The 15,783-nt window shown below is 46.7% G+C and overlaps 1 protein-coding gene across 4 annotated transcripts in view; it reads left to right on the forward strand.

Moving 5' to 3' along the window:
- The window catches only part of LOC311141655 (smoothelin-like), a 103,117-nt gene that overhangs the window by 31,955 nt on the left and 55,379 nt on the right, over positions 1–15,783 (forward strand). For all 4 annotated transcript variants that reach the window (XM_084177058.1, XM_084177056.1, XM_084177055.1 and 1 more), the window contains exons 2-4: positions 8,644–8,807; positions 10,538–10,616; positions 10,864–10,942. In XM_084177058.1, coding sequence (XP_084033184.1) covers positions 8,644–8,807; positions 10,538–10,616; positions 10,864–10,942 — 322 coding nt within the window. The remainder of the gene's footprint in view (positions 1–8,643; positions 8,808–10,537; positions 10,617–10,863; positions 10,943–15,783) is intronic.

The following is a 15,783-nucleotide window of genomic DNA, read 5'->3' on the forward strand; positions in this document are numbered from 1 at the left end:
CTGTGCTTGAAATTCACTGAGTGAGTCCATATAACTTATGTGATTTGTTAAGTCAAATTCTACTTTAATTTAGACTTGCCTAAACAAAGGGAGTGAATACTTATGCAACGGCTATATTTTAGCTAATATTATTTAATTTTCACTTTGACATTATGCAGTGTTTTGTTTAGATCAATGACAAGAAATTACAATTAAATCTATTTCAATGCCACTTTATGATGCAATAAAAAGTTCAAGGGGGTGTAGACTTTCTATAGGCACTGTAGGTGTGTTTTGAAAGGGTTGGATTTGAACTTTGAAGATCTATGCCCACTCTCCAGGACTGAACCTACAGTGCAGATGGGGGCACTGACCTCACGTCAACACTCATGTCAGTGTGCCTCGGTAATGATTGACTACCTGCACATGCAACACTACCAGAACGTGACTGTACTTTAGACTCGAACACACCCAGCATGCTCAGGCCCAAGTGCAGATCACGCAATAGCATGAGGTCTCCGACCTTCTCTCAGTGCGTAATTACTCTCCCGTAGTGCTTTCCTTCATTGTAAGTCGCTCTGGATAAGAGCGTCTGCTAAATGACGTAAATGTAAATGTAATATCCTGTAGCCTCTGACACATACACACACACACACACACATTCCTGTATCTGCCCTCTCTTTATTAATGCTCACCAGAGTGGAAAGAGGGACACTGTTCCTCCTGGCCTGGCCTGGCCCTCTGACTGTCCTGCCATGTAGCTCTGAGTGGGGATATCTTTCCCCTTGCGTGGAACTTCCCTCACAACACAGGCCTGCATGAAGAGGATCCTTTTTCCCTCCCTCTTTCATCGCTTGTCCTCTCCCATCTCTCTTTCTTTCTCGCTAGGTCTTCCCCCTCTCCAGACAATGGCTGCACAGTATAGTGAGGTGCAGTCTGACCCTGGGTTCTGTATAGTGAGTTGTATAGTGTAGGTGTATAGTGAGGTGCAGTCTGACCCTGGGTTCTGTATAGTGAGGTGTATAGTGTAGGTGTATAGTGAGGTGCAGTCTGACCCTGGGTTCTGTATAGTGAGGTGTATAGTGTAGGTGTATAGTGAGGTGCAGTCTGACCCTGGGTTCTGTATAGTGAGGTGTATAGTGTAGGTGTATAGTGAGGTGCAGTCTGACCCTGGGTTCTGTATAGTGAGGTGTATAGTGTAGGTGTATAGTGAGGTGCAGTCTGACCCTGGGTTCTGTATAGTGAGGTGTATAGTGTAGGTGTATAGTGAGGTGCAGTCTGACCCTGGGTTCTGTATAGTGAGGTGTATAGTGTAGGTGTATAGTGAGGTGCAGTCTGACCCTGGGTTCTGTATAGTGAGGTGTATAGTGTAGGTGTATAGTGAGGTGCAGTCTGACCCTGGGTTCTGTATAGTGAGGTGTATAGTGTAGGTGTATAGTGAGGTGCAGTCTGACCCTGGGTTCTGTATAGTGAGGTGTATAGTGTAGGTGTATAGTGAGGTGCAGTCTGACCCTGGGTTCTGTATAGTGAGGTGTATAGTGTAGGTGTATAGTGAGGTGCAGTCTGACCCTGGGTTCTGTATAGTGTAGGTGTATAGTGAGGTGCAGTCTGACCCTGGGTTCTGTATAGTGAGGTGTATAGTGAGGTGCAGTCTGACCCTGGGTTCTGTATAGTGTAGGTGTATAGTGAGGTGCAGTCTGACCCTGGGTTCTGTATAGTGAGGTGTATAGTGTAGGTGTATAGTGAGGTGCAGTCTGACCCTGGGTTCTGTATAGTGTAGGTGTATAGTGAGGTGCAGTCTGACCCTGGGTTCTGTATAGTGAGGTGTATAGTGAGGTGCAGTCTGACCCTGGGTTCTGTATAGTGAGGTGTATAGTGAGGTGCAGTCTGACCCTGGGTTCTCCGGTACATATTAGAGGCCTTTATTTTGTGTGTAGTACTGTTTGTTTGTTTCTGTCTATCTCTCGGCTTGTGCCAGGCTGGCTTCCTCAGTAGCAGCTGGTAATCTGCTCAGGCTCTGACTCGCTCCGAGTGTCCTGTGCCCTTATAAGGACAAACTCTGGTCTAACACTGGAGTCTAAAGCAATGATCCGATCTGCTGCTTTGTCTGCACTCTAACCCCCGTGCTGGAAATTATTACACCCCCCCCCCAACCACACACACACCATACACACAAACACCCACACACATTTTTCATTTTGTTTAGACGTTTTTGTCTGTACTGGATGCCTGTTGAGCTCTTACTGGATGCCTGTCAGGATGCCTACCCAAAACACTCATTTTGATATACCTGTCAAATGAACTAGGCAAAAACAGTTGAACTGTAATTGAGAAATACTTTTTCATTTACAAAAAATGTACAGTCAAATTGTTACAACACAGCCTGAGGGTCTGTTGTGCTCTGAGACTGGGCTGGGAGGAGGAGGAGGAGGAGGAGGAGGAGGAGGAGGAGGAGGTGAGGGGGTTTCCTTGCAGACGTAGGCTGTGATGTAGCTAGAGTAACTGAAGACTGGAGTGGAGCAGCAGCAATGACGTTGCTCAGGTCGTGTGATTGTGAGTCACTCTGTATCATGGGGAGGCCGGTGGCTGGTCCTCCTCTGCCCTGACACACAGCAGAGAGACACTGTGTCTTTGTGGGTCTGCATGCCTGCCTGTCAGCTTACAGGGAGAGGGACCAGAGCAGGGCTATATGTCAGACTGCACTGAACATCAGTGTAGTGGCTCTGAGGTCAAGCCAGCAGCACTGTACTGTACTGCAGTGTATGTGATTAGAACACCCACATCTCAATGGATCCCTTGCCAAGCCGCTCTTAGTAGTGGTTGGTCCAAACGGTTTCTGACACTTGGCCATGCATAGAATTCTTTATAAATTTTTCAACTAAACCTTGACACTGTATATTTACTATAACTTTGTAACAAGCAAGCTGAAACTGCTGTTGAGATACAGTCTTCATCTGACCTCAGCCTGAGACTTAGCTATAAGGCTTTATTCTGTAGATAAGTAGTACACAATGTAACTAACAATGTGTTTCACATTGTTGTGGTGGTATTTGGGCTTGGACTGGTATGTAGCTGCTCTGGTTTGTTTTCCCTACTGTAGTGTTTCACCACAGGCAGGCAGAGACTGGCGTGGGCGGAGTGCTGGGTGCTGGGTGGTGGGCGCAGGGCGTCCTCAGGAGCCTTTCCCCAGCTGGTGGGCATTATGAACGGGTCCTAGTGCGCCATAATCACCCTCTATTTGACCGTTATTGATTGAGCTACAGCTTAATGCCTTTATGGACAATTTGGGGGTTTTAATTCCATGGAGATTTCTTTCTTTGGTGGAAATGTGCTGTTAATCTACAGGAAGTTGACTCACAGAGGGCTGCATGCCTTAACGAGGCTGCTTATGAAAAAGTAGGAATGTTTGTGTTTTTTTATCCTCGTGTTTACCACATTACATTTACAGAGTCATTTGACAGGTTTCCTGTGGGCCATTCAAACAGGGTTCCCAGCTTTGCTCATAACTTCAGAGCTTTGATGGAGGAAATGAAAAGTGTTGCATTTGTTTGTTACTTCAATAACCTACTTCGAGGCTGCATGGTAGAATCCGCTGGCTATCACAGGATTGCCTGCCTGCCCATCTTCCTCAACCTCTTCCCTCTTCTCTCCTGTCTGCGACCCCCCCCCACCCCCCCGTCCTGTTTCCTAACACGTCACTCCTGGTGAATCAGGAGACTCCACCAAGGCCAGAGTTCAGTTTCCTGAGAGACTAATCTCTTGCACTTGACTCATGCACATTTCCTCCGGATGTCGTGAACTGTGATAGAGTTTTTTGGCTTCCTTCCTTCCCTTTCCACCAGTGTCACAGTGCTCAGTACAAAACAATCCGGTAGAGCGGAGTGCTCTTGGTCCAGCAGAGAGCTCTGGACAGGCTACAGAACATTCAGTACTGTGAGCATAGTGCCTTGGCTCAGGAAACGCTGTCTTCTCGATCAGTGTTGTTTGGTTTGACCAAAGTGACGGTTGGTAACCCAGGAACTACTGTGTTTCATTTTGAAAAATGCACATTGGTGGACCTGGCTAGACTTTCCTTCTTTCTCCCTTCTCTCCTGCCATGTTCCACGACAGTGGGTTCCCTGTGTATGGGTTATACACCTCTAGGAGTCCAAAGTCAAAGAACTCTGTTTGTGTTTCCGTGTCTGGTTCTTTAACAGTTATTTTGTGTTTATCTTGGCAGACGTCCAAGTGAAAGGTGTGTTTTATTTGCTCTATCATTACTCATAACCTTCCTGTACCGGCACAGTCATTGGCCTCCTGCCAACAGACAGTAATATCCTCGCCCCCGCATGTCTGGACCAATCAGGGTTGATGTTAGGTTAAGCCCTGTCAATTTATTGTCAAGTTGGAGGCTCTTTGGAACCCACCTGATGCTGTTACTTGGTAAAGTGCTTTGGGCATGAGGGAGTCCTGATGATCACAAATGATGGATTATGTTTCAACTTGTACCATCACCTTGTGATCTTAATCCCTGTCTGTCGGTTTGTGTTGGGCAGGATTGGGGTAATTAATCTGGACAGCTGGTAATGCCAGCCAGACCACCGTCCATCTCCAGTCCATCGCATGCTCTGTTCATCGGATTAATAACGTTTTTATGGCATTCTTCATCTTGGACTTGTTTTTTAAACTGATCATCAACAGAAATGTATGTAATTTGGAAGTATTTGCTGAACTCCCTCCCACACAGGCAGCGTGTGGTGGAGTACTTGGTGTGCTTGATTCCTGCTCAAGCTGTAGCCTAGCTCTCACCTTTTTTCTCTGATTTTTCTCTCAGGCTCCAGGCGCTTTCTTTGTTATCTGAAAAAATGTATAAATACATCTCTAAATCACTAAAAATAGATCACAAAATCCTGGTTAACAACTTGGCAGCGTATTGGGACATGTAATCAAATCATGGCATTCATGCAGCAATAAGCTCAATTGTGCAGTAAGGGAGAGCTGTTTGTGGTGTAAGTGTGTGAGAGAGAAACAGAGTGGAAGTGAGAACGTGTGTTTTCATTTCCTCCTCTTCCTTCTGCACCCTCGACCCTCTCCTACTCTGGCCATGCTTCCAGCCCATGTGTCATCTGTGTAGGCCTGTCTGTCTGTCTATCCCAGTGCCTGTGTGTAGCTGATTTCTCTCCTCTCTCTCCCCTCCTGAGTCAGCAGGAATGTGAGGAATGACCTGACCTTTCCCACCCTACTCTTGTCTGCCCATTTTTAGGCATGACCGACTTTCTCTTTTTCCTTCATTCCTCTCTCTCCTTCTGTCATTCTATCCCACCATTAACTACTAATGTATTTTGCCTCCCACCTCTCCTTCCCTCCCCCTCATTCATATCCTTTCTCCTCTCTTACCTTCTCTCTGTTTCTACTCCTCTTACACATTTTCTCCTCAGTCAGCTCAACACTCCAAATTTCTCCCAATTATATGGGAGCCCCCTTGAGCAAGAGGCGCTTGGCTCTATATTCTACCAAACCACAGAGAGGCCTCGAATCCAGAGACCCCGTCCCTCCCCTGGAAGAGTACTGTACCTCCTCTGGTTCCTCCTTTACGATTCACAGGGCTGTTCATGGGTGGCCTGTTTGATCTCCAGTTTACAACACCCCCTGCCCTCACACTCCTACTGTAAGTTAGCACACTATGACATGCCTAGGCCATGTGGGCTGTTCTAGGAAAGTGTTAGGTCTCCCAGTGCAGTCTGTCTGCCAGAGGAAATGGAGCTCTTCATCCCTTGTGCGTTTGTTGACAGGTTCCTGCTGTAAATGCTGGAGTAGAGCTCTGCAACCTGTCATACCTGACAGAGGACTGCTTCCTCTCCTCCCTCTTCTCTCCCTTTTTGGTCTTAATTTAAGGTTAGGGTTAGGTATAAGGTAAGCAGTGTGGTTAAGGTTAGGGTTAGGTTTAAAGTCAGATTTTATGACTTTGTGGGTGTGCCGGCTAGTGACTACCCTGCAGAGCTGCCTCCAGTACATTAGTCATCCCAATAAATGCCAACCTGCTTAATGCAGTTGGCTTTCACGGCTTCTGTGTGTCACGATCGTCATTCATAGAGGAGGACCAAGGCGCAGCGTTGAATGCGAACATTTTATTTATTAGAATGATCACACGATCAAAACAACAAAACGAAAACGTGACGTCCCTGGTTACATAAACAAACCAACACGGAACAAGAAACCACAAATAATGAATGCCTAACGGCTACCTAAGTATGACTCCCAATCAGAGACAACGAGCTACAGCCGTCTCTGATTGGGAGCCACCCTGGCCAACATAGATATACAACAACTAGAACATAAACAAATGAAAACTCACACCCTGAAAACAATTGAATGACAAAACACTTAAAGAATCCCTACTGTTGACCAATCACCGTCGAAGGGGTGTAGACTTCGGCTTGCCTCAAGAAAATTTTTTGTGTGCTCATCCTCAAGTTGCTCCATCTGTTAGAGGTGTTTTACTATACAGAGACAGGAAGTGTACATGTGTGCTCATCCTCAAGTTGCTCCATCTGTTAGAGGTGTACTGTGTGTGCCTGCACACATGTACACTTCCTGTCTCTGTATAGTAAAACACCTCTAACAGATGGAGCAACTTGAGGATGAGCACACAAAAAAATTTCTTGAGGCAAGCCGAAGTCTACACCCCTTCGACGGTGATTGGTCAACAGTAGGGATTCTTTAAGTGTTTTGTCATTCAATTGTTTTCATGCACATTTTTCACTTGAGAAATACTGCCCCAAACATCTTATTTAGATGTAAAATTGCGCGACTAAGAACTCCTCGGCAAAAACGTACAAATTAATGACAGATTTCTTGAGTTATCTTAGATTAATTCTGACTATTTTGAGTAAGTGTATACTGGTTACGATGTCTCAAAATGGACAAACAGTACTATTGCCGCTTTTTTCTCGTTTTTTCAAGTGAAGGTCTTTTAAGGGAGTATACGAGCACACTCATTCGGGTCAGCTAGGTTTCAGCCAGACTGAAGCATGCTAACACCTTCAGCCTGGCCCAGCCTCTCTCCTAGAGCCCAGTATGTTTACAGTCAGCCTGGCCCAGCCTCTCTCCTACAGCCCAGTAGGTTTACAGTCAGCCTGGCCCAGCCTCCTTCCTACAGCCCAGTAGGTTTACAGTCAGCCTGGCCTAGCCTCTCTCCTAGAGCCCAGTAGGTTTACAGTCAGCCTGGCCCAGCCTCTCTCCTAGAGCCCAGTAGGTTTACAGTCAGCCTGGCCCAGCCTCCCTCCTACAGCCCAGTAGGTTTGCAGTCAGCCTGGCCCAGCCTCCCTCCTACAGCCCAGTAGGTTTACAGTCAGCCTGGCCCAGCCTCCCTCCTACAGCCCAGTAGGTTTACAGTCAGCCTGGCCCAGCCTCTCTCCTAGAGCCCAGTAGGTTTACAGTCAGCCTGGCCCAGACTCTCTCCTACAGCCCAGTAGGTTTACAGTCAGCCTGGCCCAGCCTCTCTCCTAGAGCCCAGTAGGTTTACAGTCAGCCTGGCCCAGCCTCCCTACTACAGCCCAGTAGGTTTACAGTCAGCCTGGCCCAGCCTCTCCTACAGCCCTGTAGGTTTACAGTCAGCCTGGCCCAGACTCTCTCCTAGAGCCCAGTAGGTTTACAGTCAGCCTGGCCCAGCCTCCCTCCTACAGCCCAGTAGGTTTACAGTCAGCCTGGCCCAGCCTCCCTCCTAGAGCCCAGTAGGTTTACAGTCAGCCTGGCCCAGCCTCTCTCCTAGAGCCCAGTAGGTTTACAGTCAGCCTGGCCCAGCCTCTCTCCTACAGCCCATTAGCTCAGCAGCAGCTGGGAGACTGTCTGTTTCTCATCCTCTGCTCCATGCTCAGGTCGTCCTCACTTTGTGCTTTATTGAAGTTAAATCACTTGTCACCAAACTATAAAACCTCATATAAGCCCCACTGACCCCATGACTCCCCACCACACTGTGGAAGCTAAGCCACGGCCCAACTGCAGCAACAGCACAACGCTGCCTGGCTCTCACAGAGCAATATACTACTGACACTTCCTTCTGCTCACTCTCCATGTTAAACCTCCTTTTGATTATTTAAGAAAGCAGGGAATTATTTATTATTATTATTTAAGTTTCCCATGGCAGGCTGGGGAGAAGAGAAGAGGGTAGGGCCTGTTTCCCATGGCAGGCTGGGGAGAAGAGAAGAGGGTAGGGCCTGTTTCCCAAGGCAGGCTGGGGAGAAGAGAAGAGGGTAGGGCCTGTTTCCCAAGGCAGGCTGGGGAGAAGAGAAGAGGGTAGGGCCTGTTTCCCAAGGCAGGCTGGGGAGAAGAGAAGAGGGTAGGGCCTGTTTCCCATGGAGGGACTGGGATGAACTTGAAGAGGCTGTTCCAGAGGGGCTCCGCCTGCCCTGCCCTGCCCTGCCCTGCCCTGCCCTGCCCTGCCCTGCCTGCCCTGCCCTGCCTGCCACAGTGGTTTGGCTTTACAGGGCAGAGGGCATAAAGTGATATAAGCAGATTCAATATAATTCCAATGCAAGAACCCCCCCATAATTGTGCCACCTCACCGATTTCAACTGCCCCCTTAGTGACATTATCCTGGTGCTGGGTCTATCTATTAGATGTGTGTGTCCCAATGTGCTTGCTCTCCATTGCTGACACTCCTGCTCTTCCCCTCTGTGTGTGTAGCTGGATGGGACGATGGACCTGGATGAGCGACGGCTGATCCGTTCAGCCATCAGAGAGCTGAGGAGGAGAGAGATAGAGGACATGGAGGCAGCCCTGGCCAGCAAACGCTTCCGGCCCAAACACCTCAACCAGAATGATGACAAAGAGAACCAACTCACAAATAGGTGAGCCTCCTGAATCTGAATACACACACTTGCACATGTGCACACAGACCCATTACCCATGACAGATTGTGCCAGTCCAGATGAGCTGCCTGGAAACTCTGAGACAACAAGCACACAAACCCAGATGCAGCACTCCCTCTCCTTCTCCAGGGAGGCCTTCTGGGAAGTTGAGCCATAACACTGCAGATCTGGAAAAACCATGACAGGGAGTCCATAAAAACAGGGGAGGTGGAAGAACTCATTTGCAATTTTTCATTATGCAAATACACACCTGTGTAGGCATAACGTTGAATAATAATTGGTATGTACTGTATGTATTCTCATACATTTACTCATACCTTTAATGTGATATTCCTAACAGGATCACTGTCATGTAGCCTACAGACAAATGCACACCCATTCTATTAGGTGCCTACCAGCCATATCCCTGGAGGTAAAGACGTCAATACAGTCGTTTGCGGGTATTTTATTTATTTGTATTTCATTAGTGTTTATTGACCCGTTACAGCAGGCTTGAACGTTTTACCGGTTCAGCGATGCGCAGCCGCCAGGACCCGTCACGCCACGTAGCCATAGCAGACGGAAAAACTGACGACTCTGCAGTCGTCGTCTCCTGTCGCCTCCTGTCATCTGTTTATTACACCAGTTTGTTTTTCATTAGAATCCAATTAGAAACAGGACTAACAGGATAACAACATCCCTTTGTGTGCCAATCATCATCATTGTACTTTTTATTAGTTTTCATTGGGCTGTAATGGTAGTGAGTGAGTTCAGGCTGGAGCGTCTAGGCCGAGCCCTGTGGGCCATGCTGGCTTGCTGCTCCTCTCTGCTAATTAATGACTGTCTTTACTACAGCAGCTTTACTGCAGCCAGCCAGGAAGGGCCCCAGCAGACAGCTGCTCCTAGTTGACTCCTGTTCTGGGCTGCACTTCAGACTTCACAGATCCACAACATGAGGAGGACACTGGCCCTCCTACATCTCTACTCCTACTGGATCACATTAGGAACAATGACTGTTAAATGAGTTCCGTTTGCTGGGTAGTTGGATTACTTGGGTTACAAAAATAACAGAGGTGCCCCTTTTTAAAGGTGGAAGAATATGTCTATTAACCACATGCATGCACGTGTCCGTACAGGCTCACACACACACACACACACACACACACACACACACACACACACACACACACACACACACACACACCACAGAAAGCCTCCTGAAAGCAACATTATCCTTTTCGACTCACTGCAGGAATGTAAAATATTATATTCCAAGTTCCACACATCCTCCAATCCCAATGAGGCGAGGAGAGAGGGAAAGAGAGGGGGAATGAGTCAGAGAGGAAGAGAAAAAGAGGCAGAGAGATGGAGAGATATATGAGGATCGAGAGGCGGAATAAGTTTTTGCCAGGCTATGTGCTTCTCTCTCCTTTACGTGTCTATCATGCGGTCACTTTTTCCAGGCTGGATTTGGGAATCTTTTTCTCCGAAAAAAATGTTTTCTTCCCGGCCAAGACAATCTGTCTGGCGTCTTGAATTACTCCACCGCCTGCCCGTCACACGCTAGTGGAGCCAGTGAGGCCCACAACACTGCAGGATGCCTCTGAATGTGGATTACACCGCCCTTCTGGCAACCCTAACACATGTACAGGGTCAAGCATCACCAACTACCATAAAAGCAGCACTCTGATGTGTCAGTGTGTGTTTCTGTTTGTGTGTCTGTATCTCAGGTCAGATTCGGGTGACTCCCTAAACGTGCTCGCTGTGAAACTACAAACCATCCAGGACATTGAGGAACTGACTGGACTGGTGAGGACAGTGATGTACACCACACACATTACTTGTGAATTTACAGTTAGACATCAATATCAATCTTTCACAAACCTCCATGCACATACTGCCCTAGATTAGTAAATACATGACAAGTCAGCCAGTCTCGCTCATCCGTTTCTGTATCTCTCTATGTGGCCCTCTGAGTTTGTCTCCCCATCCACATGAATGGTTCTGAGCATCACTCTCCCTGTGTTGTGATGGCTGTCCTGTCTGTGTGTTCCAGCTACGCGGGGCCACTGCATATGAGGAGAGGAAACTGATCAGAGCTGCCATCCGCCGCCTCCGAGACGAGGAGCAGCAGGGTGAGTACAGAGGAGGAGGAGAAGGAGCTGGAGGTAGAGGAGAAGGAGAAGGAACAGAGAGGAGGTAGAGGAGAAGGAGAAGGAACAGAGAGGAGCTGGAGGTAGAGGAGGAGGAGAAGGAACAGAGAGGAGGTGGAGGAGGAGGAGGGGGAGAAGGAACAGAGAGGAGGTGGAGGAGGAGGAGAAGGAACAGAGAGGAGCTGGAGGTAGAGGAGGAGGAGAAGGAACAGAGAGGAGCTGGAGGTAGAGGAGGAGGAGAAGGAACAGAGAGGAGCTGGAGGTAGAGGAGGAGGAGAAGGAACAGAGAGGAGCTGGAGGTAGAGGAGGAGGAGAAGGAACAGAGAGGAGCTGGAGGTAGAGGAGGAGGAGAAGGAACAGAGAGGAGCTGGAGGTAGAGGAGGAGGAGAAGGAACAGAGAGGAGCTGGAGGTAGAGGAGGGGGAGAAGGAACAGAGAGGAGGTGGAGGTAGAGGAGGGGGAGAAGGAACAGAGAGGAGCTGGAGGTAGAGGAGGGGGAGAAAGAACAGAGGAGCTGGAGGTAGAGGAGGGGGAGAAGGAACAGAGAGGAGGTGGAGGAGGAGGAGAAGGAACAGAGAGGAGCACACATACAGTACACACATCCCTGCTAGCATACAACACTCCCCTGCTACCTGTTAAGTAGAAGGACATGTTAGGATACTACTCTCTAATAATCCTGTCCCCTGTTGCCCAGAGGTTCTCCCTTTCTCGTCCTCACTCTATTTCCACCCTTTTGTTCTCTGTCCTTCTCACCCCCTCTGGCTTGTTCATTCAGTAGTAAGCTCCTGTCATGACAAATTAAACCACTTTAGCTTCTCCATAAGTATGTCTCACTCTCAGCTCCCATTGGAGATTTGATAGGTTTGGATCCTCTCCCCCCTCATCAGTCAGTACTCAGTCATCACCAAGCCACCTTTTTTTAAAGGTTTTAATTTAATTTAAATATTTTTTTAGGGGGTAGATCAGCTTTAATATTGCAGATAGATTATAACTTCCATCAATGTAATTGTCTGCATCACTTCCAATCCCCCATATGTTTTTTTCTCTCGCAAATATATATATATACATGTGTGTGTGTATGTGTATGTATATATATATGCACAGTGGGGAGAACAAGTATTTGATACACTGCCGATTTTGCAGGTTTTCCTACTTACAAAGCATGTAGTCTGTAATTTTTTATCATAGGTACACTTCAACTGTGAGAGATGGAATCTAAAACAAAAATCCAGAATATCACATTGTATGATTTTTAAGTAAGGAATTTGCAGTTTATTGCATGACATAAGTATTTGATACATCAGAAAAGCAGAACTTAATATTTGGTACAGAAACCTTTGTTTGCAATTACAGAGATCATACGTTTCCTGTTGGTCTTGACCAGGTTTGCACACACTGCAGCAGGGATTTTGGCCCACTCCTCCATACAGACCTTCTCCAGATCCTTCAGGTTTCGGGGCTGTCGCTGGGCAATACGGACTTTCAGCTCCCTCCAAAGATTTTCTATTGGGTTCAGGTCTGGAGACTGGCTAGGCCACTCCAGGACCTTGAGATGCTTCTTACGGAGCCACTTCTTAGTTGCCCTGGCTGTGTGTTTTGGGTCGTTGTCATGCTGGAAGACCCAGCCACGACCCATCTTCAATGCTCTTACTGAGGGAAGGAGGTTGTTGGCCAAGATCTCGCGATACATGGCCCCATCCATCCTCCCTTCAATACGGTGCAGTCGTCCTGTCCCCTTTGCAGAAAAGCATCCCCAAAGAATGATGTTTCCACCTCCATGCTTCACGGTTGGGATGGTGTTCTTGGGGTTGTACTCATCCTTCTTCTTCCTCCAAACACGGCGAGTGGAGTTTAGACAAAAAAGCTCTATTTTTGTCTCATCAGACCACATGACCTTCTCCCATTCCTCCTCTGGATCATCCAGATGGTCATTGGCAAACTTCAGACGGGCCTGGACATGCGCTGGCTTGAGCAAGGGGACCTTGCGTGCGCTGCAGGATTTTAATCCATGACGGCGTAGTGTGTTACTAATGATTTTCTTTGAGACTGTGGTCCCAGCTCTCTTCAGGTCATTGACCTGGTCCTGCCGTGTAGTTCTGGGCTGATCCCTCACCTTCCTCATGATCATTGATGCCCCACAAGGTGAGATCTTGCATGGAGCCCCAGACCGAGGGTGATTGACAGTCATCTTGAACTTCTTCAATTTTCTAATAATTGCGCCAGCAGTTGTTGCCTTCTCACCAAGCTGCTTGCCTATTGTCCTGTAGCCCATCCCAGCCTTGTGCAGGTCTACAATTTTATCCCTGATGTCCTTACACAGCTCTCTGGTCTTGGCCATTGTGGAGAGGTTGGAGTCTGTTTGATTGAGTGTGTGGACAGGTGCTTTTATACAGGTAACGAGTTCAAACAGGTGCAGTTAATACAGGTAATGAGTGGAGAACAGGAGGGCTTCTTAAAGAAAAACTAACAGGTCTGTGAGAGCCGGAATTCTTACTGGTTGGTAGGTGATCAAATACTTATGTCATGCAATAAAATGCAAATTAATTACTTAAAAATCATACAATGTGATTTTCTGGATTTTTGTTTTAGATTCCCTCTCTCACAGTTGAAGTGTACCTATGATAAAAATGCTAATCAATTTATAAAAACATTTACATGCGTTTTTCTGGATTTTCTTTGTTGTTATTCTGTCTCTCACTGTTCAAATAAACCTACCATTAAAATTATAGACTGATCTTATCTTTGTCAGTAGGAAAACCTGCAAAATCGGCAGTGTATCAAATACTTGTTCTCCCCACTGTGTGTGTGTATATATATATATATATATATATACACACACACACAGTGAGGGAAAAAAGTATTTGATCCCCTGCTGATTTTGTACGTTTACCCACTGACAAAGATAAGATCAGTCTATAATTTTAATGGTAGGTTTATTTGAACAGTGAGAGACAGAATAACAACAAAGAAAATCCAGAAAAACGCATGTAAATGTTTTTATAAATTGATTAGCATTTTAATGAGGGAAATAATTATTTGACCCCTCTGCAAAACATGACTTAGTACTACTTAAACATGACTTAGTACTTGGTGGCAAAACCCTTGTTGGCAATCACAGAGGTCAGACGTTTCTTGTAGTTGGCCACCAGGTTTGCACACATCTCAGGAGGGATTTTGTCCCACTCCTCTTTGCAGATCTTCTCCAAGTCATTAAGGTTTCGAGGCTGACGTTTGGCAACTCGAACCTTCAGCTCCCTCCACAGATTTTCTATGGGATTAAGGTCTGGAGACTGGCTAGGCCACTCCAGGACCTTAATGTGCTTCTTCTTGAGCCACTCCTTTGTTGCCTTGGCCGTGTGTTTTGGGTCATTGTCATGCTGGAATACCCACCCACGACCCATTTTCAATGCCCTGGCTGAGGGAAGGAGGTTCTCACCCAAGATTTGATGGTACATGGCCCTCGTCCATCGTCCCTTTGATGCGGTGAAGTTGTCCTGTCCCCTTAGCAGAAAAACACCCCCAAAGCATAATGTTTCCACCTCCATGTTTGACGGTGGCGATGGTGTTCTTGGGGTCATAGGCAGCATTCCTCCTCCTCCAAACACAGCGAGTTGATTTGATGCCAAAGAGCTCGATTTTGGTCTCATCTGACCACAACACTTTCACCCAGTTCTCCTCTGAATCATTCAGATGTTCATTGGCAAACTTCAGACGGGCATGTATATGTGCTTTCTTGAGCAGGGGGACCTTGCGGGCGCTGCACGATTTCAGTACTTCACGGCGTAGTGTGTTACCAATTGTTTTCTTGGTGACTATGGTCCCAGCTGCCTTGAGATCATTGACAAGATCCTCCCGTGTAGTTCTGGGCTGATTCCTCACCGTTCTCATGATCATTGCAACTCCACGAGGTGAGATCTTGCATGGAGCCCCAGGCCAAGGGAGATTGCCAGTTATTTTGTGTTTCTTCCATTTGCGAATAATCGTACCAACTGTTGTCACCTTCTCACCAAGCTGCTTGGCGATGGTCTTGTAGCCCATTCCAGCCTTTTGTAGGTCTACAATCTTGTCCCTGACATCCTAGGAGCGCTCTTTGGTCTTGGCCATGGTGGAGAGTTTGGAATCTGATTGATTGATTGATTGCTTCTGTGGACAGGTGACTTTTATACAGGTAACAAACTGAGATTAGGAGCACTCCCTTTAAGAGTGTGCTCCTAATCTCAGCTCGTTACCTGTATAAAAGACACCTGGGAGCCAGAAATCTTTCTGATTGAGAGGGGGTCAAATACTTATTTCCCTCATTAAAATCAATTTATAACATTTTTGATATGCGTTTTTCTGGATTTTTCTGTTGTTATTTTGTCTCTCACTGTTCAAGTAAACCTACCATTAAAATTATAGACTGATCATTTCTTTGTCAGTGGGCAAACGTACAAAATTAGCATAAATATGGAAGTTACAATCTATCTGCAATATTAAAGCTGATCTACCACCTAAAAAAAAAAAAAAGACAAAAAAAAAAAGAGGTGGCTTGTTTGGTTATTCTGGTGATGACTGAGTACATGTATATACATGCATGCATACATACATACATACATACATATCCTTTAAAAAATATATATTTCCCTTTATTACTTTCCAACCCCACCACCCCTTCCCTAATTGGAGTAAACTGGACATAGTCAATTTTACAATAATTCTATTTTGTTTGTTTTTACTCCTCAACTTCCTCTACCCTCAACCGCTCCGATCATTTTCATGATGTCCATCCGGTTTGCTTCTATATGCCATATCTTTCTAACTGTGCTCTTTCACAAAAGCTCTCAA

This window comes from Coregonus lavaretus (genome assembly GCF_964263955.1).
Source record: "Coregonus lavaretus genome assembly, chromosome: 14".
In the NCBI taxonomy this organism is placed as follows: Eukaryota; Metazoa; Chordata; class Actinopteri; order Salmoniformes; family Salmonidae; genus Coregonus; species Coregonus lavaretus.